Below are 16567 nucleotides of genomic sequence, written 5' to 3'. Positions count from 1 at the left end.
ATCCAAGAAGGCGTCTGCCCGCGCTCATGGAAACGCCAAAGATAGGTCTAACACCCTAACCCGCTTTGGTGACCTCAAAGCGGACTGTGAATGAGTTAGTCCTAACTATAGGAAATTATGAAATAAATTCAAAGTATTTCTTGAAATAATTAAGAGCAAACATTGACTCAAAACTAACATTGAAGGAGAGCTTCAGGTCGGTGGGAGAGAATGTTTCTACAATTAGTAGATCCCTAACTCGAATAATTCCCAACATTGGCGCCCAGGCGAAGATGCCCATCAGCTGTTATCCAATTTAACTATCTCGGTAATATTATTTGCAGCACCAGTATGACACGGCTCTAAAGTCCAAAAGATATATGAACAGCCTACCGTATAACTTCTATAAGAATAGCATGTGTTTATCGGACGGTGTCCGACGACGCGATCCTTGTTTTATGTCGGAAAATCCCAGTAGATATACTATCAAGTGAAATGGCCGATCTTTATTGCTTGGAATCGGCCGCCCATCTGAAGATGCCAAGAAAAGCGCAAGGTCACGAACAATAGTTAGGTGTCAAGAACGGTGAGAAGAATCGAGGAAAAGGGCGCTGGATCTTCATGTTAGTTGGGAATATAGCGGATTGGTAGAAGCGGAAGCACGGCGAACTAAATTACCATCTCACGAAGATATTGAGTGAGCACGGAAGTTTCAAGGACTATCTACATACATAAGTGTAGGATAGGGAGGATCCTTTCTTTTCACACTGTCCCACCGAATTTTAAAACGCAGAACACACAACATTAGGAATTTAGTTCCTCTAATGTGTAGAGACATACATACATTGTTGGACTGCTGTGAGTAAAATGGCGTTTCTAGTGATGACGCGGTTGATGCATGCCGAAAAGGAGCGCAGAGAAATACTCATGCAAAGCAGTGGCAACTAAATCGCGTTTCGCGTAGGTACATGAACAGGATTAGCTTGATTTCATTGGGCCACTTAAGGGCAGTGCGCTGCCCCAACGTCCAAGAAAAAAGAGCGTCATTATGCTATTAATGTGTAAATGCAGGTTCCCATATAGACCAAGCCTTTCACAGTCTCGATCTTATACCCGCCAACAGTGACGTGGCTGCTAAAATGTGAATGTCTCGATTATTTCTTGGATGACAGCAAGTAACTCGGCTTGTCATCATTTACCGCAAGACCCACTTTACCTCTTTGCCTTATCCAAACCAGAGAAAGCAGAGCCCATGGTGTTGCTCAACGTCATTTGGCAGAGCAGGAAACATAAATTCGGATATAGAAGTATACAAGCAACTTATTTTCGCGCCGTAAACGGCTGATTTGAAGTCGACAAAAAGATGGTGAGTTTCGATTCATTTATCTTGTGTCTTCTGCAGGATCTGGCGCATCGTGGAGATCTAGTGGATGGTAATCTTTATTTTCGCGGTTTGCGGGATCGCATTTCTTTTGGATTGGGCAGAGCACACTCGAATTCCAATCACGAGGTATGCGCTCATGCGACCATATTTTGCATAGGAGTTGATGCTTGCTCTTTACCAACTCGCCTCCCTGTTACCGTTTTTATTCTTTAGCTGTGATATTGCCATTCTCATGGTCGGGCCTTGTTTTCCGTTATTGCCGTCTTTTATACACAATATCTTGTAACAACAAGCACATTTAACTAATGGACCGAATGTCCCGGTAAGAATTTGATATTATGTACTACTTTGAACCTTATAAATCGCCCTTCCCTCCTTCATTGCTAAATGTGCACATATATAAGCTATGTGCTGCACTTGGCAACCCCTTTACCAAGTAAAGTATGTGGTGAATTTGTGAGCGTTAACCTAAGTCTTTGTGAGTGTATATTTCGTACACCCATCTGCTTCGGTATCCAAGTCTCCTGACAGAGCTTAATTTTTTTTTAGGCTTCGGATGCCAATACGAGCCATTTGACCTCTTTGCCGATATGTTCGGACGCATATTAGCCGCTCGTCTAGGCTTTTACCGATATTTTTATTTCTTTAACCAAAGCGGAACCGAAACGGCCCAGAATTTTGGGATCGAACTTTGTCGAAGCCAACGAAAAATCCTAAGATCGATAGCTCACTACAAGCAAAGGGGAGTAGATTTATAAGAGGCGTCCGTTCGTACTTTTTGCGATATTCTTCCCACCAATCAGTATATATTTTAATATGAACTTTTGAAAAATGTGTAGAAAGTAATTTTCTTATCTCCCTACATTGATATATGGCAAATGCATTTTGTAAAAAGTAAGAACTCACGCCTTATATTAGCCGTGTTTTTTACACGCTTACGTTTGCGCGTAAAAAAAAACGCTTATCCTCGCTTAGATAATGCTTAGGAGACCCATCTAGCGGCAGTGGTTAAATAACTAGCTACAGCACAGGGTGTAGCGAAAAGCGGAGATACAACCCTCTGATGGCCATAATGTATAACGTATAACTGAATCAGTTACGATGAATTGAGTTGACGCACTATTTTAAGAGGTGATACATAGAATTAGGGTAGAGGTCAAACATAGACATATATTTCAGTTACATCTGAGTATAATGCGTATTGAAATTTAGTAGTACTAATTTTATGCGCAACAATTTCAGAGCATTATTGATAAGACAAGTGTGATAACTTCTGCATAGACGTCAAAATTACAAATAGATTTGATCACCTGATTTTTTATTGACTATCGCTGTCTCATTCTGTATCTCTTTCTATCACCCGCTGAAGATCGCCGGCGCTATGCGCCGCCATATTGAACACTCTGTCAAAACGCTTAAAAGTAGCCATATTGAACATCGTGTCAGGCAGTTGACGGATAAAGGGCCAATTAATGGTGGTTTATACCCATATAACCATAACCAGATAAAACAGCTTATGGAAATCAATGTAATAGATTAATGGTGCCATACCATAACGCTAACGCCATAACCATACCATAGCCAACCAATTGGTTTTTGGTTTCTCGCCATATCCATAACCTAAAAATATTTGAGTTGGTGAATTTAATAACTTTTCGTATATTTTATTCATTGTTTTGGAAACGTTATGACGAAGAGACTTATTTTTTGTGGAGTATGTTTGTAATTTTTTGCGTTTTCTAAATTTTTATGAAATTTTCACGATTTTTAGGTTAAGGCACCATTAATCGATCACATTGGAGATGGTTATGGTTATGGGCATGGTTACACCATGGTACAATTACCAGGTAGAAGCATAAGTGAAAATGCAACCCTCCTGTGTATTTTGTTGTTGCCGATCGAACATAAACTGTCAATCGGTCTTTGAATTTCTTCTGTCAAAAGTGATGGAAGAAGAAAAATGTCACATATAATTTTCGTCAACAAAGCCAAAACAAAAAAAAGAAAAAAGTTGGTTTGCTGATGAAGCTGGAGGATAAACGCATTTTTAACAGAAAAGAAAGAAAATTAGCTGATTTTTAAATGATATTTATTTAATTTACGGTTATTATTTATTTACATATAGCAGCTGAATCATTTCTTCAACGGTTCCAGCGCATCAACTCTTGGTAATTCTATACGACAGCATTACGCTGATAATACGCGTCCAAAAATATCGAGAGAGGTGTTAAAAGACGCGTATTGACCTCAATAACAATAATCCGAAGGCGGAGGTTAAATATTTTGTGTGTATCAAGAGATATTTACAAAAGAAATTGAAAATTTTCATGTGGTTATTGAAATTTTGATGATTTTGTTTTACCCACAAAAAAAATTGTGAACATAAGTGTTTTGCGGGGATATAGTTTTGGTCTCCAAATCGGTGTTGGACCCACCCAGATTAATTTTTAAACAACACTTTCCAATTTTTTAATACACACAAAACATAAAATTTTTTTTTTTTTACAAAAATTTCCAAAACATTTAAAAAACTGCGCAGTAATAAATTTTCACATCAAAAGTAAATAAACAAAAAATGTAAACATAAACAAAGTTTGACTTTTTATAATCAGCTTCGAATGACAAATCATGTAAAATGCAACTCTGATGCTTTGGTCGTAACCATGGTACAATTACCAGGTAAATTAGCGAATATGCAACCCTCCCGTGTATTTTGTTGTTGCCGATTGTACATGAACTGTCAATCGTTCTTTCAGTTTCTTCTGTCAAAAGTGATGGAAGAAGAAAAATGTCACATGTAATTTTCGTCAACAAAACCAAAACAAAAAAGAAAAAAGTGGGATTGCTGATGAAGCTGGATGAAAAAGGCATTTTTAATGGAAAATAAAGGTAATTAGCTGATTTTTAAATGATATATATTTAATTTATTGTTATTATTTATTTACATATAGCAGCTGAATCACTTCTTCAACGTTTCCAGCGCATCAACTCTTGGTAATTCTATACGACAGCATGACACTGATAATATGCGTCCATAAATATCGAGAGAGGTGTTAAAAGACGCGCATTGACCTCGACAACAATAATCAGAAGGCGGAGGTAAATTATTTTGTGTTGGACAAGAGATATTTGCAAAAGAAGTTGAAAATTTTCAATTGAAAATGTTCATGTGCGCGTTGTAATGTTGATGATATTTGTACCCACAAAAAAAATTGTGAACATAAGTGTTTTGCGCAGATATAGTTTTGGTTCCCAAACCGGTGTTGGCCCCACCCAGATTAATTTTTTATAAGCGCGGCCGAAGGCCACCAGCGCAAAAATACTACGGATCCCACCACGGTCTCGAAGCACTCCGGGGTCATTTTTCAGTTTTTTGGGAATTATCTTTTGAACAAGCTAAAATTTTTCTTTTCCGCCTTCGGATTATTGTTATTGGATTTGGTGCTGCATGTTATCTTGCACTCAAAGAAATGGAATATGATAAGAAATTTATAGATTTTCTGTCGAAACGTTTATATGATCGCATCACTTCAAGATTATCACATGGTATATGTAATGGTGATCCAGAGCAAAGGTATAGTGGTTTATTAAATTTATCATTACTTATGGCCTTAAAAGATGTGGCATTGTCTAGTGCATCAGCATGTACTTCTGCATCACTGGAACCTACGTGCGATTGGAACTGATGAGGTTTTGGCACATAGTTCAATAAGGTATACGAGTTTACCGTACTGAATTCTTTAGTTAATTTGAAAGTAATTTATTGTTAAATTTTTATAGATTTGGTATTGGTTGTTTTACCACCATTGAAGAGGTTGATTATATTACCGATACCTGCATCAAACATGTCGAACGTTTACGTGAAATGTCTCCATTATGGGAGATGGTTCTAGAACCAATTGATTTGAAAAATATCCAATGGTCGCAACATTAATTTTGTTTATGATATATAAATAAGGGACCGTTTTGTATTGTATGCATCTTTTTGTGTATGTATTTATATTCCAAAGCAGTTTAATGTAAAGTGAGATACAACTTTTTAGGAATTATATTGTTCCTACTTTATCTGCCTAAGGTCGTTATTTTGTAGTATTAAAATTATATTGGGAAATGCTATTGCTAAATGTTTTTTGTAGTGGACCTTACTTTCAATACATGTATGTATGAATGCTAACGTTACTGTCTCCAAGAGATGTTGAAAATTTTGGATGAGATTGTATATAAAATGCTGAGTTAATAGTATGTTCATGAATAAGTACTGATTTATTTTAAAATTTCATGTATTTTGTATAGTAAAAATTAAGTAATTTAGTAACCTAATAAATATCGAAGATATATATATACATATATACATAATAACGTTTAACGTTGGAAACTCGTCGTGTCGGTATTTGAGGTGCAGATTTCTTTGAAGGATATGTACTCCATGTCTTTAGATGTAATCTTTTTTAATTAAAAAAAGCACGGGTGTGTTGAAAATTTCAAATGAGTCGCTATGCCACAGAACTTTCGGGTTAATCGCCATTGCATGGTTGTTGTGATCCAATTTTTCTTTTGGCTCCTCTGTTCGGAACCGATTTTGTTTCGGTTTAATTTTTGGATACTAGTTCGGTTGTAGTACTGACTTCAATTACGGTTCCGGGTTTTCCTTCTGGCTCTAGCCAGTAGGCTTTTGTAGCAATTTCGGCTTTAGGTTGGATCTCGTATCGGTACCTGCTACGGTAAAAGTTCGGCTTGGAATATTTCCGTTTTCAACTCCAGTATCGGTTATACTCCAGTTTTTTTCTTGTCATATGGATGATATAAATAATCCAAAAGTAAATCTATAGCATGTAAAACATAATTGCCTATCAATATTTTCTCTTCGCAAACTGTTTGTGGCCCTGATAAGGGTCGCTTTTCGTAGGTATAATTGTTTAGCACTTTTTTTCTCTTTGTTGACTAGTGGTGGCCCTGATAAGGGCCGTTTTGCGTATACTTGTATAGTACATTTTCGCTCTATGTAAACTAATGGTGGTACATCATGCATATCCGTTTGTGTGCTGCAGCTGTTCCGTGCGAAGTATTGACCTTTCGCTCCAACGGTGTCACTTTAAAAAAAGCGAACATGTAGAAGGGACTTTATTATTTATCCTTCGTCCTTCACGTTGTAGCGGCGAAAGAATTGTCCGATATTTTGGTAGATAACTGTAGGAATGACCGTTGGGGACGATGAGACAACTTCCGTTTTTTACAAACTCTTGATTAGCACTGCTAAGTCATATATAAAATTATATTATATTTGTTATCTTACAACATTCGGGAAACAATATTTACATCAAAGACGGTAAATATAGCGATGGAGTGGAGTTGGGCATCAAATTTACTCTCTGAGCTCCCACAATAAGGTTACAGGCCTGAAAATGGAGCGAAAAAATTAAGCCATTTTAGGGAAGCTAACGCCACAAGCTTTTTCCCAATTTTTCCTCTTCCTTGATCTTGTGGGGTAATTCTTTACTTTAGCTCACAACTGCAAAAACTCGTGCAAAAATATCGGGAGAGGTGTCAACAAAATGCGTTTTGGACTCAGGAAGACGAATCCGAAAGCGAAAATTAAAAATTTTATTTCTGTCAAAAAATATTCCCAAAAAAACTGAAAAATGGCACCGGAGCGCTCCGAAACCGGGGGTGAAATCCATAGTATTTTTGCGCAGGTAATAGTCTAGTTGAGGGGTCGACTGCTAATACGCTACCAAGAGGTGTCAAACGTTCAAAAGATATTAACGAAAAACCGAAAAAAAAACCCGCGGGTACCTCCGAAACCGGGGGGTCTTGACATCAGTATTAATAATCCGAAGGCGGAAAATAAAAATTTGAATTCTTTCAAAAGATATTAACGAAAAACCGAAAAAAACCCGCGGGTACCTCCGAAACCGGGGGTGGGATCCATGATAATTTTGCGCAGAACACCTTTCTGCGTTGGCGGCCTTCGGTCGCGCTTATAAAAAATTACCATGGGAGACCAAATATATATCCGCGCAAAACACTTTTACCCACAGTTTTTTTTGTGGGTACCCAACACCATCAAAATTACAACAGCCACATGAAAATGTTCAACTTTGTAAATATATCTGGAAAGAAATAAAATTTTCAATTTCCGTTTTCGGATTCGTGGTCCTGGGTCGAAGGCGCGTCTTTTTGACACCTCTCCCGATATTTTTAGACGAGTTTTAGTAGTTGTGAGCTAAAGTAAAGAATTACTAAATAAATTTTCACATCAAAAGTAAATAAACAAAAAATGTAAACATAAACAAAGTTTGACATTTTATGACCACCTGCGAATGAAAAAACATGTAAAATGCAACTCTGATGCTTTTACCTGGTTATTGTACTATGGTTACGACTATGGCGTTAGGGTAAAAGGGCGAATTAATGGTGACTTATAACCATAAATCCATAACCAGATAAATCAGCTGATCGAACCTACCTTATGGAAAGGAATGTAATCGATTAATGGTGCCATACCATAACGCTAACGCCGTAGCCATTCAATTGGTTTTTGGTTTCTCGCCATATCCATAACCTAAAAATATTTGAGTTGGTGAATTTAATAACTCTTTTTAGATTTTGTTACGGTCTGCTGCTGCGGTCTACGGCCATGATCCCCTTGGGAGCGTGTTCACGCGAACACACCTAGCGATGTGGTGAAAGTGGCGATAAAAAAAGAAAAATATCGAAAGGAAGGGAACAGACAGACCGGCCATCACTAAGAAAAATTTTTGCTGACTACCATGAGTTTCCGCCCGATACACACGGAGGAAAAAAACGAGAAAAACTCCAAAAAAAAGAAAATTACAGATTTTATTACAATTCGGGCGCAAAATTATAAAAATAATGGAAGCATTATTTTAAAAATACTATTACTACAATTTCGATAAATTCGTTGAAAGGTATTTGAAGAAAAAGCAACAAAAGGGACGGTTGAACGCGAAGCGCATACAGACAGGTTATTCTCATCGGTGTACAATAAATGCTATAACCGGACTGGAATTGCAGTTGGAAGAATTACGTATTATGGTTATTTGGAAGGAACTAATGTATAGAATTTCATTGATCATTGACTTCTGTTTGGACTGAAAGTGGAGCAATTTAATAAAATAGCTTAATCGTTGTGTGATAAACCTTAACAAACATACATTATTACTGTGGGGATGTCCATCCAAATTTTGTGAAAAAGTTACATACTTATACCTATAAAACATTCTGACGATTGCACGCTCAACACCTGGCTTTGTTTACATCTGCAAAGTTTTATTAAAATTACTTGAAATGATCAGTCTCCGGTGACAGTATCAAATCATCGTCACCAAGCATAAAAACACACGTATATAAAGCAAAGCAACTAATCCACACCAAAGGACCAATCTTAGTCAACCGCAACCACGCAATTGTTTTTCGTAGTAACATAAGGACAGTTAAGAAACGGCAGCAGTACGCGGCTGCGTAACACCACGAACGCCCAAAATTAGCACCAAGTCATCGAGATCGTAAAGGTCAACACGAAGTTATATTGCCACCAGGTTCATTTGATCACCTCGGACCAGAGCGCAACAACCACGAACAGTACCAACACCAACCTGCAACGACAGCGACAACGGCAGAGCCAACACCAATGGCCTGCAACCTGACTTGGGTGAGTTCGTTCCAAAACACAAGTAATAATAATAAACAGAAAATGGAATTTTTGTATTAGAAAGCTTAGAAGTTGGCAAAAAGAAGAAAATTATACTTAACTTAATTGAACACAATCTAATTAAATAATGCTAGTAATTACATTAATATATAATACATACAACTGTAGGGAGCAGGAATAGGAGGAGCAGTAAGAAAATGTGTAGTATATAGCATAAACATGCATAATTGTACAATGAAATGGCAAAGCAAAAGCACAAGTATAGCGACAGTTCGAAAACAATATTCTAGCGTTTAAGTGTGCAAATGTAAGCAAACAAAAATCTATACATACATACATACATATATAGTAGCAAATGCAACTAATATGCATATATAAAGATAACATACAACAACCAGAGTAAATAAGTATTTACGGAAATTTGAGTTAAATCAATTGCATCAATTTGCATTAGATCAGATAAGTTCAGAAATCAATAAGTGAAGGCGTAACGTAATTAAAATATACAAACATACATACAAAAATAAAAAAGGTGCGTAGGAGTTGAATTTGTTGTAAATCTAATTATATTATTATATATATATTCAAAAGCGGTAACAAATTATTAAAAGAACACAACTAAATAAAGAAGATAAAGTTAAAAATATGCTAACTTTACAACAGAAAATAAAATGACTTTATTAATACACGGAAATAGTATATTATAAGACATACCTACCTATACATAAATTTAAGAAAGTTAAATGTCAGCAAGCTTTCATACAACTTGCAAGAATGTAAGTATGTCTACTAGTATATGAGCAAACGAAATGCATATATATATACATACATATAAAAGAAAAAGAAAATAAATTATAAACCTAAAATCAGCGCGCGTATATAAACGAATTAACCAATATAATTTAAAATAAAATCAGGTTAAAGTAAATTAGAATAAAACTACATTAAAATCAATTAAAGCGAAATAAATAAATAGAGTAAATAAATAAGACAATAAATACCTTAATACGTAAATAAATACAATAAATCAATAAAATAAAATGAGATAAAACCTCATAAATACAATGAATTATTAACAAAACCAAAAGGCAATTATAAATGAATAGCAATTGGAAAGGGTAATACAACTAGCTAAACTTAAACTAAATAACTAAGAACAGGTTATGAAAAGAAAAGAAAGGAATTCAAAGTAAATTTTTTTTTGGCTCTAATAGTTTTGCGTTCGGTAGTTAACCTAAACCTCTGATATGGTATTTTATTTCTTTGGAGCCTTTTGCATATTTATACATACCAGCAATTTTGAGGAAATTTTTCAATTTTATTTAATTATTTTGAGATTTTTTTTTCCTTTAATAAAAGTGCGTAAAGCACCAAAATGTAAAATCAGTAGTTAGGGTAACTTATAAATAAAAGAAAATATTTCAACATTTTTGTATTTCTAGTATACCTCTTGTCTTAATAATGACTTGTGAATAAATTTTGTAATCTAAATGGGAATGCTGGCGTCTACGTTATTTAGAAGGCACTAGGTAGGCATACAGGTAAGGGGCCACCGAAATTTTAGGTGCGTCGGTGGCCATGGTTATTTGAGGGTGGGACAAAGCACCGGGCGCGGCGCCCCCTATGTATATTCGGCCCTTTTCTTTTTTATTTTTAATTTTTTTCAGCCTTTTTGTTATTATTTAATTTTTCAGCGCTTCTGTTGAGTTTGATTTAAACTGTTAGTAACCGGTCATCTCCGGTTCGGTAAAATTTTTTTTGCGGTTATTTTTTTTTTTGAATTTTAAATTTTTGAATTTTTTTGAATTTAGATTTTGAATGTCAACGGTCTGTCCGTGACATCCGGTTCGGCCGGATGTTGTTTTATTTTGAATTTTTAAGCGTTTTGAGTTGTCTCTGCGCTTCTGTTAGGTTTTTTTTTTAATTTGACAGCTGCTCGTCTTGATAGGCATGATATGACTTTTTTTCTGCTTATGGCGCAGGAACAGTAAGGTTGGCAAGGACCCGCCCCAGCCGACAATGACTAGCCACTGTGCACCAACACATCATGCCGACCGCCTTCCTTACTGCTCCGTTGTAAATGCGTATCCATAACAATTTTCTTCATTGTTTTGGATACGTTATGACTAAGATACTTATTTTTTGTGGAATATGTTTGTAATTTTTTCCGTTCTCATCATTTTTATGAAATTTTCACGATTTTTAGGTTAAGGCACCATTAATCGATCACATTGAGATGGTTATGGATATGGGTATGGTTACGACTATGGCGTTAGGGTTAAGGAAGTTTAATTTGGCTTTTAAGCCGGAGTCATTGGTGCCGTATGTCGTATCGCTGTATCCATATCCCTAACGTAATCAGCTGTTTATCGTTACGACGGTAAACCAAAACCCAATTGGTTGATTGATTCTCAAAAGGTTGGTCGAATCAGTTGTTAAACTTTTACCGATACGGTTACCGATAAAGCACCAATGTCTCCAGCTTAAGAAAGTTTAATTAGCCCTTAAGATATCACACTTGTTTTATCCACAATGTTTCAGAGGTGTATTTAAAGTTTGGCGTTTAGCAGTCCATATAAGTTGCGTTCCATTGAGACTTGAGCGAGATACGGATAGTAATTCAACATGCAAATGCAACAACAACCTTGTGATCCTGATATTTATCTGGTTCAATTTCTGATCCGTATAGCAGTTCTGTTCGTTTCGTTTTATGTAATAGATTTTTTGACAGCTAACCACTTTTGAGTTGGTAGCACTCATGGCTCAAATATATGGTTGGCTCATCTCTACAGCAATAACATACCTTTGTTCACATTGCCAAAATTAGCGTTGATGGTGTTAGACGAATGGAATGGAATGAAAACATAAAACTTAGCAGCATTTGTAAGTAGTAAGAAAATGTTGTAAATTCGTTGGTTTCTTTTTAAGTTTGCCATCTCCTTCTGACAATCCCTACTCCAGTGAAATGAAAAAAATAAAATCAGCTGGTGAGATGAGCCAACCATATAGTTGAGCCATTGTAGCACTGAACTAAATACGTGTACATTTGTGTATACATAAAAGATCTCGACATATTTAAAAGCAAGAACACTGAAAGAGTAAACAACTTGAAGATGATGTAAGGAAAATAAACAGTTTGCTTACGTGCGAAACTATTTAAATGGTAATAATTCTATCAGTATCTTAAAATTTTGTGTACGTTTCTTCTTATTTTCTACAAAACAGATGTTTTATATTAGTGCTGCCAGCTCTCATAAAGTTGATCCAGATCGTTCCAATGAGATTTGAGCCAGAGCGAGAGCTCGATAAACCAATGGAACGGCCCTATAAAGTTTAAGCGTTAACGTCTATAGATTTAAAAAAAAAACACAGCTTTTTATGTACTCTTGGATACAAGTATAGTACTAAAAGTAAAAATGTACGAAAACTATTTAAACAAACTGTGTGGACAGCTGATTTCTTTAACATTTGACATTCGTTCGCGACTGACAGTTCAGTTTTTTGTGTTTTTCGTTGGTCAAAAAGTCGCAGTGAATAAATTGTAAGAAATTGTGTATAAATTCGGAGAAAAATGTGCAAATCTAATTATTTTGATGCAATTATTTAAGATCTAGAGTTTAAATAACGATTTGCATTTGTTTACCAGCTACACTTTGCATTTACCTAATAAATTGTGAAATATCTGTGTAATTACGTAATTTAATTTCGATCTTTTGCTTTCTGACTATTTTTGCAGGTGTTATGACCGTAGCCGGCGTAGCAAAGAAGTACGGAGCAGTAATATTTTTTCCCACGGTTGCAGTAGCATCCATTTTAGCGGATTGGACACATACACGTGCCTGGAAGCAGCAACAGCTTTTACTTGCGAAGAAGGACGAATTTGTAAAAGAATAATTACGAGACAAAAAGCAACAAAATGTTCGCATTTGAAAAGCGTTACCTTGTGTGCGTTCTACCTTTTATTGGTTTTGCTATTGGAGCCTTCTTAGACAGAAAGGAAACCGAGCGAATGGTTCTATTTCGGGATAAGAGCGCGCTCTATGCTCGACCAGATGGCTCTATGCCGAAAACTCCATCTTGGTAAATAAAACCTAGCTATTGTTAATGAAGCCTTGTATCTAATTTGGCTATCATTAAGAAGATACAAATGTAATAAGCATACATTGAGTTATTAATAAATACGGATGTTTAAATTAAGTGCAAGCACACCTTACTTTTTTTACTATCCTGAGGATGAAGTAAGTATTACTAAGTCAACAGGACATTTAAATAACTAGGGCACCAGACTTGATTGTTGTTGTAGCGATAAGGTTTTCCCCGAAGGCTTTGGGGAGTGTTATCGATGTGATGGTCCTTTGCCGAATACAGATCCGGTACGCTCCGGTAACACAACTCCATTAGGTGCTAGCCCTACCATCTCGGGAACGATTTATATGGCAACATTAAACCTTCAGGCTATCCTCCCTCCCCACACCCAAGTTCCATGAGGAGCTTGGGGTCGCCAGGGCCTCGTCCCCGTGAAACGGGATTCGCCGCTCGATGATGAGGGGTTAGGGGGTTAGAATATACCCGCGGTAGGTATGCCTGTCGTAAGAGGCGACTAAAATACCAAAGATGATGGTCGGGCTTGGTACCGGATCTGCATCCAGCAAAGGACCAGCAACATCGATAACACTCCCCAAGGCCTACGGGGAGTGTCCTTATCGCTACAACAACAACCAGACTTTAGAGCTTAACAGCCATTGTAATAATACAAAAGTGGGTCGATCTGTGACTGGACGACCTTTATTAGCTCAAAGTTTCCTTTTGGCAGACCAAAACAAGCAATGTTGTGTTGTAACAATAGAACACTACTGGAATATCTTTGGACGTACTACAAGACTAACTACCTTGTCCTTGCTCAAAGTGATCAATATGCGACACATACATTGGGTGCAGAGTGTAGTATGTATATATGATGTGCACCTTTTCAACCCAATACTCAGAATAACGCCGGTTTCGTGATGTAGATTATGTTAAGCTTGTGCGATAGGCGGTTGTTGTTATTGTTGTTTTGTTAACACTTCGCCGCATTCAACAGGTGGGACCACACAAATGTTCATCAATTTTCTCTAACGGGAGTCAAAGAAAACTATAAGTTTCATTAGTGTTTGAACATAGGGATGTTGTTTGTGGGATAGGTTCCACATTACAATTGAAAAGAAGTGGTGTCATGTGGGGGCATATCGGTTGCAGGACATACATTACGGTTGTGGGTGAGGGGTTGATTTTGGGTAAGTAAGACAGGCGTCGGATCACATCATAGTGCTTACGGAGATGATTCCCTATCCCTTTTGCAGGCGGGGTTAGATCAAGCAGCTGTTTGCTGGGGCGTCCAGCAAAAAAATTTAGCAAAAACTGTCTTCTCAGCATTTCGTTATGCTGTTGTTGTTGTTGTAGCGATAAGGACACTCCCCAAAGGTCTTGCCTCTTACGACAGGCATACCTACCGCGGGTATATTCTAACCCGCTGCGGGTATTTCGTTATGCTCATTGGCCTCAATATTTATGATCTGCAGGGGTCATAAGACCACTATGAACCCCCCCCCCCCCCTGCGATAGGCGACAAGGGTTAGCTACAGAGTCCAACATACAGAAATTGGCAAACGAACTGTGTGAATCCTTTCGCGTCATATCGCGTGAAGATGTTGTATGTTGGGGTAATGCCTAAGATGACAGACTATAGCGAACTGTATATTAAGCATTTTGCTGCACTCTTTAACTTTAAGCATTTGTCGTGGCTGTTTTAATCCGAAAGCTTAGAGAGTCAAGCATATTCTTTTTCCGATATAAATCTGGTAATTTTTTTACCCCTTCCCCTATAGGGTGTGTGGATTCAATAACAGACATGCCTACGAAGAGAATGTTCTACTTGTACCGTTGTAGCTACTCGTTTACCGTTATTAACGTCAAAGACTTTTTCGAAATTTTTGGGAATTACAGTCAGTGTAACCGTCCTTTGCAGATATGAATGCAGTGTAGTGCGTTGGGATACTAGCAGCTGTAGATACTAGCCCGATGGTTGTGTGAGCAATTTCATTTTCAGTTGCTGTTAAAAGCATTAGTTTCACATTACATCACGTACATGTTGATGGGGTTGAACCGGTATATGTAGGTAAGAACTTAACTGATTACGTTTTCTAGATTGAATTAGAACCAGAACTTCAGTGGAAAATCTGCTTTCTTCGAGGGAAGTCTGTTATCCTCTTTTGTATTCTGCTTTATCGCTGATAACTGGTTTACCGGAACAGATTCGACAAAAATGGTGATCAACTCTATGTGGATGAGATCCAGCTCAAATAGTTGCCATACCAATACCATTCATATAAAGCTCTTTTTTGCTAAGATATAGCTTCTTATTTTCGTCTACGACCCTTTTAAAAATCTTTTATATAAGAGTGGGCGTGGTACTTAGCCGATTTCGTTAATTTTTCTTCAAAGCATTCCTTATAGTAAAGGCAACCTCTCTGCCAAATTTTGTTACGATATCTTTAACGATCTTTGATTTATGATTAATAATATTTGTAAAATTGAATTTATCACAAGTGGGCGGTGCCACGTCCATTTTAAAAAAATTTTTCAAATTCTTATCAAGGTTCTCAATATCAGTCCACACGCAAAATTTCAACATTCTAGGTATATTATTTACTAAATAATCAGGTTATTTGTGTTTTTCAAAATGTTATATATATATAAAAAGTGGGCGTGGTTATATCCGATTTCGCTCATTTTCAGTACCAGTCTATTATGTGTCCAGATAAGCTCGTGTACCAAATTCGGTGAAGATATCTCAATACTTACTCAAGTTATAGTGTTAACGGACAGACGGACGGACGGACGGACATGGCTCAATCAAATTTTTTTTCGATACTGATGATTTTTATATATGGAAGTCTATATCTATCTCGATTCCTTTATACCTGTACAACCAACCGTTATCCAATCAAAGTTAATATACTCTGTGTGCAAGTATAAAAATAAGTAAAGTTAAATGTAAAACATCGTTGTTGTGAAAACCAATTGATCATGAAATTAACTACATACTTACATACATACCTTAGTCTTTATTCTTAAATGTGTGACGTCTGCCCTATTTGGTTCTTATATAAATTACAGCTTCATCCCTCCTTCCGATTCATTTGGTCACTTTCACTTAAAAATGCGACTGCGCTAGACACTTTCACTGATAATACAACAACAACAGCACCAACTTTTTTATAAATTCCCATAAAAAACTTTTTGCAATCAGCAATTAAACACTTTCATATTTACATATACACATTGAAAACACTCACGCTCACATTCCCAGAGGGGTATGGAGGGCTGTACTAAAATTGGCTTGCAATCAAAAGACAAATTTTTAATATTAAAATTGTCTATAAAACAGTGCAATTGTTATGGAATCGCATTTACAATGGAAGCAGTAAGGAAGGCGGTCGGCATGATGTGTTGGTGCACAGTGGCTAGTCATTGTCGGCTGGGGCGGGTCCTTG

The 16567-nt window shown here is 36.7% G+C and overlaps 4 protein-coding genes across 4 annotated transcripts in view; 2 read left to right on the top strand and 2 right to left on the bottom strand.

The window, feature by feature from the left end:
• Positions 1–16461, bottom strand: part of LOC137250787 (uncharacterized) — an 865562-nt gene extending 849101 nt beyond the window's left edge. Inside the window, exon 1 of the mRNA XM_067784276.1 lies at positions 16131–16461. The gene's annotated coding sequence lies outside the window, so the exon portion shown is untranslated. The remainder of the gene's footprint in view (positions 1–16130) is intronic.
• LOC137250791 (uncharacterized) overlaps positions 1–16567 on the bottom strand; it is a 373639-nt gene that overhangs the window by 16317 nt on the left and 340755 nt on the right. The gene's annotated exons all lie outside the window — the stretch shown is intronic.
• On the top strand, positions 12432–12929 carry LOC137248671 (uncharacterized). Its single transcript, XM_067779572.1, has 2 exons — positions 12432–12576; positions 12772–12929. Exon 2 carries the CDS (start codon positions 12777–12779, stop codon positions 12927–12929), a length of 153 nt encoding a protein of 50 aa, XP_067635673.1. The 5' UTR covers positions 12432–12576; positions 12772–12776.
• On the top strand, positions 12952–13241 carry ND-MNLL (NADH dehydrogenase (ubiquinone) MNLL subunit). Its single transcript, XM_067779571.1, has one exon. The coding sequence runs from the start codon at positions 12952–12954 to the stop codon at positions 13117–13119; it is 168 nt and encodes a 55-aa protein (XP_067635672.1). The 3' UTR covers positions 13120–13241.

Source organism: Eurosta solidaginis, chromosome 4 (genome assembly GCF_040869045.1).
Source record: "Eurosta solidaginis isolate ZX-2024a chromosome 4, ASM4086904v1, whole genome shotgun sequence".
Lineage (NCBI taxonomy): Eukaryota > Metazoa > Arthropoda > Insecta > Diptera > Tephritidae > Eurosta > Eurosta solidaginis.
Note: the sequence above shows the minus strand (reverse complement) of the source record. Positions and strands in the feature narration are given on the sequence as shown.

Bases quoted from the DNA above. Each gene is read 5' to 3' on its own strand.
- ND-MNLL (XM_067779571.1), top strand. From the start codon at position 12,952: ATGTTCGCATTTGAAAAGCGTTACCTTGTGTGCGTTCTACCTTTTATT.
- LOC137248671 (XM_067779572.1), top strand. From the start codon at position 12,777: ATGACCGTAGCCGGCGTAGCAAAGAAGTACGGAGCAGTAATATTTTTT.